We start from the raw sequence: 8,733 nt of genomic DNA, 5'->3' as shown, positions 1-8,733 counted from the left end.
ATATTGAAATCTCCGAGGGCTAGAAATGTTAATACCGTAGGAATATTGAAATCTCCGAGGGCTAGAAATGTTAATACTGTAGGAATATTGAAATCTCCGAGGGCTAGAAATGTTAATACTGTAGGAATATTGAAATCTCCGAGGGCTAGAAATGTTAATACTGTAGGAATATTGAAATCTCCGAGGGCTAGAAATGTTAATACTGTAGGAATATTGAAATCTCCGAGGGCTAGAAATGTTAATACTGTAGGAATATTGAAATCTCCGAGGGCTAGAAATGTTAATACTGTAGGAATATTGAAATCTCCGAGGGCTAGAAATGTTAATACTGTAGGAATATTGAAATCTCCGAGGGCTAGAAATGTTAATACTGTAGGAATATTGAAATATCCAAGGGCTAGAAATGTTAATACTCTAGGAATATTGAAATCTCCGAGGGCTAGAAATGTTAATACTGTAGGAATATTGAAATATCCGAGGGCTAGAAATGTTAATACTGTAGGAATATTGAAATATCTGAGGGCTAGAAATGTTAATACTGTAGGAATATTGAAATATCCGAGGGCTAGAAATGTTAATACTGTAGGAATATTGAAATCTCCGAGGGCTAGAAATGTTAATACTGTAGGAATATTGAAATCTCCGAGGGCTAGAAATGTTAATACTGTAGGAATATTGAAATCACCGAGGGCTAGAAATGTTAATACTGTAGGAATATTGAAATATCGAGGGCTAGAAATGTTAATACTGTAGGAATATTGAAATCTCCGAGGGCTAGAAATGTTAATACTGTAGGAATATTGAAATCTCCGAGGGCTAGAAATGTTAATACTGTAGGAATATTGAAATCTCCGAGGGCTAGAAATGTTAATACTGTAGGAATATTGAAATCTCTGAGGGCTAGAAATGTTAATACTGTAGGAATATTGAAATCTCTGAGGGCTAGAAATGTTAATACTGTAGGAATATTGAAATCTCCGAGGGCTAGAAATGTTAATACTGTAGGAATATTGAAATCTCCGAGGGCTAGAAATGTTAATACTGTAGGAATATTGAAATCTCTGAGGGCTAGAAATGTTAATACTGTAGGAATATTGAAATATCCGAGGGCTAGAAATGTTAATACTGTAGGAATATTGAAATCTCCAAGGGCTAGAAATGTTAATACTGTAGGAATATTGAAATCTCCGAGGGCTAGAAATGTTAATACTCTAGGAATATTGAAATCTCCGAGGGCTAGAAATGTTAATACTGTAGGAATATTGAAATCTCCAAGGGCTAGAAATGTTAATACTGTAGGAATATTGAAAAACATTTTTTTTTTTCACTTTTTTTTCATAAATTTTGAAATTGTGGGGAGAGTTCAGTGCCTTCATATTGTGTTGTGACAGTGTCGTTTCTCCAATCATTAAAGAAGGGGCAAGTCGGGCCCACAGACATTTCAAGGGGGGTCAACAGGCAATTTTTTTCCCTATGTATATTGATATGAAATTTAAAAATGGTGGGGCCAAAGCAGCCAAACCTTTAGTTGAAAAACTCCCAGAATGGCCCCTGGTGTTCAGGAAGAGTAAGCACGAATTAATTTATCAAACAATGTATTTAATTGTGTTAATATTTTCTCTATTTCAGGACAGTTTCAAGAGAAGTTTGCTGGTCTGTTGGAGCTAATCGTATACCATTACACCTTGAGATTGGACAGTTTCTAGCTAGTAAAGAGCATCATCTGGCATTTGGATCGAAGTGAACGTTTTGGATTTTATGTATTATTAGTCTATGGAATGAAAGAAATAGGAAATTAGCTAGTCAACTGTTTTAAAGTTGTGAATTGGAAAACCAAGTTGACCTCTGCAGTGGTACAAAGTGCTCTGACAGAATTGGAGATCTTAGAACTCTAGATTTCAAGTAAAGAGTAATATTTCATGTGAAGCTCGTTGACCACCTCAATCTCAGTGATCTATGGTGTTTCTCTAACAGCTTGAAATCAGGAACATTAAAGGACAAACTCTATAACATCGCTGTTTCATATGGAAGCAAGTTGACCACTTTAATCTTAATGCTACAAAGTGTTTTTATCACATTAATCAGAAAATCTTAGCCTCTAATAGAAAGATACTCTGAATAATTGTAGAAGAGGTACTAAGGAGAGCTTGCGAGTTCTACATTCAACAGAAATAAAAAATGATCAATTAAAGCTTGAAACAATAATTTTGAATTTGTATCACAATTCAACCAATCAATATTTCTGATTCATATTCGGAGACAGATAACGTGCTGTTTCATTCATCGTTTTCATATTTGCATTTTCTCCTCGTTAACAGATATTTCGTCTGTGCTAACAATGTGTCAATGATTTTGATATAGATTTGAATTAACACTTCACGGAGAATTAGTTAACATGAATTTATGTTGAGTAAACCATGAAATTTGTTTATGAAAGGGTATTCTGAGAGTTCTAATGAACTGAAGTAAACTTTACGTAGGAATTGATATAAAAGATTGTTTTGATAACTGAAATTGAAAGTTTGTTTGTGGATGCTGTGAAACGGATATAACTGTTTGTTTTTGATGATTGATGTTTTAATGGAAATAGTTTAACTCTACCAATTAAACCTCGTATCAAAGTTTGATGAACAAAAATTCGTTTAATGAACAAAAATTCAATGTTGGCAGAAATTGATGAAATATGAAAGTTTGTGTGCATACACAGAAAAAGATATAGATAATTTTTTTTTGACATTCTGTGATCAATATAAATTTGTGTTTCATAAACAAAATAATTGTGTTACACAAGCAGGATTTTGTGCTGTGTAAACATATTTATGTTCCATTCATTCACATGAAATTGTGTTTCATACATAACATAATTGTGTTTCATACATAACATATTTGTGTTCTATATAAAGGATAATTGTGTTCTGAAAGTTGTGTTCCATTCATATTTGTATATGTAATTTCATAGGACAATGTGTTCCATACGTGACACCAAAGTCTTCATATATCTCAATATTATCTGAAAAACTGTATCAAATCGTGTTCAACAAGCTTTGAAATTGTGTTTGACATTTAACAAAATTGTGTTTTGTTTGTGATAAATCGTGTTCCAATTAACATTGATATTGTGTTCTGAGTATTAAACTTCAAACTGAAATCGAATTCTATATCACAGATAACCCAATTTTTATAAATCGTGTTCTGATCTTTGACATTTATCAACTAGATCGTGTTCTATATGACATACTTGTCTCAGTTTCTGCAATGTTATGCATAGAATCAATATGACAGATGAGTGAAAGATTTGAATCCATTGAAATATAGAACTAGATTGTAAAATGATATTCAATTGACACGACAGATGACAGCTGTAATACACTTTTATCATCTAATTTTATTAATTTTATCAATAAGTTTGAATCAAACTGAATGTTAATACAGGCAAATTAAAGTTGATGAGTTGTATAAGACGGTTTTTGAGCATCCTGTATTGTGTGCTTGTGACAGTGATTTTACAAGGATAACAACTAATTAGGTTCTTTAGGATTATATCTTATCAGCTGGTCATTGGCCAAACTTGGCAGTGATTTTACAAGGATAACAACACAGTTTCTTTGAAGATAGTGTCTATCAACTGGTCAGCTGTATTGTGTTCAGGTCAAACATCTCGACAGTAATTTTACAAGAATACAACTAAGGTTCTCGAGGATTCTGTCTATCAGCTAGTACTTTGTTTAATCTCCTAACAGTGATTTTACAAGTATAACAACTTAAATTCTCAATGATTCTGTCATCTGGTCCTTGATCAAACCTTTTGATTTTCATTTTGCAAGTATAACAACTTAGATTTTTAAGGATTGTGTTCTGTCATCTGGTCCTTGATCAAACCTCTTGACTTTGATCAGAACTGGAAGAGAAACAAAACATTTTAATTCTATCAAAGTAAACAATCAACTGCAAGTATAATGTAGTAAAGAGTAAAGTGGATGATTAAGTCAACTGAACATTATTACCAATAGGTGAAGATTTCTTTGTGTTTGAATCGATATAAACTACTGAAAAATAATGGTAATTTGATATTTATCGCATGCCGTTATCTCTTGTGAAAACTGTTATTACGAGAAGATCTATTTTTTACAGTTTATTATTAAAGGAGAATGATTTGAAGTAATTTGAGATCAAAATGACACGTAATTTCATGTAATTTGTGTAGCACAGGATAAACAATTTGATACAGAAATTGCTTACAAGAAACTTTGATACATTGTTAAAGAATTACTGATTCTGTTACAAGCGTTTTGATTGGTTGATAATTCAAACTTCTTCTGTAACAAGTGTTTTTACTGGACAATTATAGAGATTCTGATGATTTGCAATGGTTAGTGGGTCAATTGTTAAACATCGCTTTTTGATAAATAATTGAAAAACAAAGAATTAATGCTTCATTGAATATGGTGTATTGACGCAATTTTATTACACAACAAGTTTTCTAAATTGGATTCTAAATTCTTTCGTATGTTATTAGAAGCTAACATTCCTTCTCTCTTATATAATTAACTTCTTATGGAATGAAAATTCAGGTAGTTGAATTGATGATTTGTGGAATATAGACGTAATCGTTTATAAAATTGGATGCAGATAATTTTTATTTTATTAGAAGTCGTTGAATAATTAATTTATATTACGGATTTAAAAGACAAAATGTGTCATAAATTCTTTGTTGAATAAATTTTGATACAAATCATTTGGCATATAACATGATTCAGTTGATGTTAGATTTTATCGTGTTGATAAACTAAAAACTGAGCGTTACACAACATAACACAATTTGTGTTGAAATAAGTGTATCACATTGTGTTACATTTTAACCATAAATTGAAAACTCATCACTTGAAGACAATCAAACAGTGATTTTTATTGAACTGTGCTGTACTTACAGCAAGAGACAAGTCTGTTTATAGGTGAGGAATTTAAGCTTGGAACCTTGCACCAGATTTTGAGGTTTATGTTGGTATATAGGTGTTAGAATATTTAATACAGTGAATGTGTACATTGAAACTACCTCAGTCACAACCTTTAATATAATATATAATATACTTCTTTCATGTGATCATAACAATATTATTATATTATATTAAAAGTAACAATATTTCTGTTAAAGTATTGAAAACTCAGAATTCAAACGAATGATATGTGAAAAAGTGTCAAGGGATTGTATGATACAGGACTGAATATTGTAAAGAAGTGAACAAACATTGTAGAATTGAGAAAAGAAACTTGAAATATTGTGGAAAAGTGAACAGAAGTTTGTAATAAACTTATTTGGACTGAAATTGTTCAAAGAATTTGTTAAAGAGAAAAAGACTAATTTGGGCAGAAGATACCCATGAAATAGTGTGAAGGGACATTTATTTATTCAACAAGACTGCTGAAATAATTTTAAAAGGAAGTGACATCGAAGAATAGATCATGATGACGGCAACATTCAGCGACCCAGCAATACATCGGGTGATGTCCACTAGCGCCCTCCGAATTCCTAAACAACGATACTCCTTCTGGAACAGGTAATGTCTTCTGACCAGGGCTGTTGATTGATCTGTATTTACCAGTCATGTCCTAATCTGAAAGGAGCTCTAAATGACTGAAATTTTCTATGCAAATGGGTTTGATTTTTTTTTGATTTTGAAAACATTCTTCATGAAAATTGGTATAAGATACTATGTTAGGGTTACTGATAGGTTTGGAAGGTCCAAAATCAACAGCCCTGCTCTTGACCTTGACATCCTGAATCTATGATGTTGACTGGTTATTCAAACCTTCCCATAGATCCATCACAGTTGCTCATATCAAGAAATTGGCCGACTAAAAACTCAAGTTGCCCTCAGATTTATAAAATGATCGACCTCTCACCAATGTCTAGGGAGTAAAGGTTGCAACTTTGTACTAATGACAAAGTTAAGAAAGCACAGGCACAAGACTTGAGTTGTCAGTCATCTGTTTGTCTTCTCCTGACTAATGATATGTTAATCAGCTTCTATTTTAGACCTGGAATCAGAGTGGTAGATGTGATTTAAATCGTCAACATTCTGATCACAATCAAAGTCTATTATCAGCAGCAAGATAAACACAACTACTTTCATTTTGTTAAAAAATCATATTTGAAACATTGTATTTCATGTTGAATTTTTTCCTTGGAATTATCAAGCGACAAAATCTCTTGAAACAGAGGAAAGAAAAAAATAACTACTTTCATTTTGTGAAAAAAAAAACTGTCAGATTTGAGATGTGTTTCAGTTTAATTGTTGCATTTCTTTCTTTCATTTTTTGAAAATGTCAGATTTGACACATTTTATTTCAGGTTTAATTGTTTAAATATTTCTTTTTTTATAGAATTATCAATGTTTAATCTTGATACCATGGAAACAGACTCAACAATATCTTAACTATATCAATTCTCTTGTTATTGATTGATTTCTTTTATTTATTTATTTAATTATTCCAATTATTATCTTAGTTTAGATCAAGTATGATGAAACTTGTCAACCTCAACAAATGAAATGCCACATTCTTCAAGATGTTGTTTCTGTAAAGTAGGATGTAAAACTCTATTTCATTTGTTCAAATAAAATGAAACCATACATTAATATATATTAATCAAAAATCAAATTCAATGAAGAAAAAATAGCTGTTAATTTACAGAGAATTATGAACCGATTTTGTTATCTTCATTCAAAGTTTAAAGGGAACTATCTGTCATTTAGTATAAAAAGAGTTATCTCCCATATACACAATGTCAGTATTTTTTATCGTATATTTTTGCGTTATTTTTAGAAAAGACTTTGTGTATATAGTTGTTACTGTCTGACCACTGTGGTTTCTTAATTGAATTTTGTCATTTCACAAATCTTCAAAATGGAATTTGAATGCATTTTATTTATCTTAGAATGACTCCATGGCAACCTATGACAGCAAATCTGTTCGGTGTTGTCTATGGAGTAAAATTCAATAATAACTTCTCAACACGAGCCAGGTTTAATGGAGTTATGTCCCATATGTCAAGACGCTGTTTCATTTTAACTATAATTTCTGTATCTGATTAAAATGGCAAGATGAAGCTTTTTTCATCTGTCATTGAGGAAAAAATCGAATTGTGATTCAGGTATGATAAAAACATGAGGCTATATGCGTCTATAGAATCTTCCCATCAATAGGTGGAAAGTGAAAAAGCTGTCTTGTGCCCTCAGTGAGAGATTGAGAGAAATATTGGTAGGACAGCAGCATGAACCTTAGCTTTTATAATTTTTCCATTTTCCATTACACATAGCACACAGGTTCTTGATGAGTATTTGAGAATGTTCGAAGTATATCAGCTTCTATAAGCATTGGGTAATCTTATTCTGCCTAATGGTTTTATAAATTTGGCAGCTGATATGTGAAATGCTCTCCTCATCCCCCCCCTCCTATTTTTACACTACAGAATAGTAACATTGTTCTACTTAGTGATATTCAGGAGATTACGGCCTGCATTGTTAGTGAGACTAATCGACTTCATTCTAATACTGACTAATAAAGACTGGTCATTCAAGCATGAAATTAAGGAGGGATTAACAAGTCCTAATCAATAAATAACAAAGATTAGGTTTGGCTACTGTCCGGGTTAATATCTGGTCATGATTTGTTTTTCTCAGCCATCTTAGAGGGTAAAAAGGTTATATCGTCGATATCTGGAAGTCTGCTCACAGTCCAGATATGCAGAAGTATAAAGCCTCGAGACGAGATACAATATTCGTTGCAGTGTGAGATATAAGATTATCAATACAGTAGAAAATAAGTAGAAGCGAATCATGCCCACACCTCGTCCAGTCTCCTACCTCCTGTATTTACTTCTTCTGTTTTCTTTCGTATTGATTATCAGGCACCAAACACTGAGCCCTGTCTCATTCTGACAAAAGTATCATTGTCCAACCATTGTCCAACCATTGTCCAACCATTGTCCAACCATTGTCCAACCATTGTCCAACCATTGTTCAACCATTGTCCAACCATTGTCCAACCATTGTCCAACCATTGTCCAACCATTGTCCAACCATTGTCCAACCATTATCCAACCATTGTCCAACCATTGTCCAACCATTGTCCAACCATTGTCCAACCATTGTCCAACCATTGTCCAACCATTGTTCAACCATTGTCCAACCATTGTCCAACCATTATCCAATCATTGTCCAACCATTGTCCAACCATTGTCCAACCATTGTCCAACCATTGTTCAACCATTGTCCAACCATTGTCCAATCATTGTCCAACCATTGTCCAACCATTGTTCAACCATTGTCCAACCATTGTCCAATCATTGTCCAACCATTATCCAACCATTATCCAACCATTATCCAACCATTGTCCAACCATTGTCCAACCATTGTCCAATCATTGTTCAACCATTGTCCAACCATTGTCCAACCATTGTTCAACCATTGTCCAACCATTATCCAACCATTGTCCAACCATTGTCCAACCATTGTCCAACCATTGTCCAACCATTGTCCAATCATTGTTCAACCATTGTCCAACCATTGTCCAACCATTGTTCAACCATTGTCCAACCATTATCCAACCATTGTCCAACCATTGTCCAACCTTTGTCCTTGTTCCAATTGCAAAAGTACTTCCATATTGCAATTATGGATGACATATTTGTCATATGTTAAAATATTGGATTTTTTTTGGTATGTTAGAATAAAG

At 32.8% G+C, this 8,733-nt stretch overlaps 2 protein-coding genes across 2 annotated transcripts in view; one reads left to right on the top strand and one right to left on the bottom strand.

The window, feature by feature from the left end:
• LOTGIDRAFT_157803 (hypothetical protein) overlaps nucleotides 1-1,315 on the bottom strand; it is a gene marked incomplete at both ends in the record, with an annotated part of 5,691 nt that extends 4,376 nt beyond the window's left edge. The window contains 2 exons of the mRNA XM_009050399.1: nucleotides 36-516; nucleotides 708-1,315. Coding sequence (XP_009048647.1) covers nucleotides 36-516; nucleotides 708-1,315 — 1,089 coding nt within the window. The remainder of the gene's footprint in view (nucleotides 1-35; nucleotides 517-707) is intronic.
• A 6,631-nt stretch (nucleotides 1,316-7,946) lies between these two features.
• LOTGIDRAFT_112517 (hypothetical protein) lies at nucleotides 7,947-8,699 on the top strand (the record flags this gene model as incomplete). Its single annotated transcript, XM_009050398.1, has 1 exon — nucleotides 7,947-8,699. A coding segment is annotated over one exon (753 nt), but the record flags the coding sequence as incomplete, so codon positions are not given.
• Nucleotides 8,700-8,733: the final 34 nt, after the last annotated feature.

The sequence above is a fragment of the Lottia gigantea genome (genome assembly GCF_000327385.1).
Source record: "Lottia gigantea unplaced genomic scaffold LOTGIsca_15, whole genome shotgun sequence".
NCBI lineage: Eukaryota > Metazoa > Mollusca > Gastropoda > Lottiidae > Lottia > Lottia gigantea.
The sequence above is the reverse complement of the archived record's forward strand: the minus strand, read 5'-3'. Positions and strand labels throughout refer to the sequence as shown.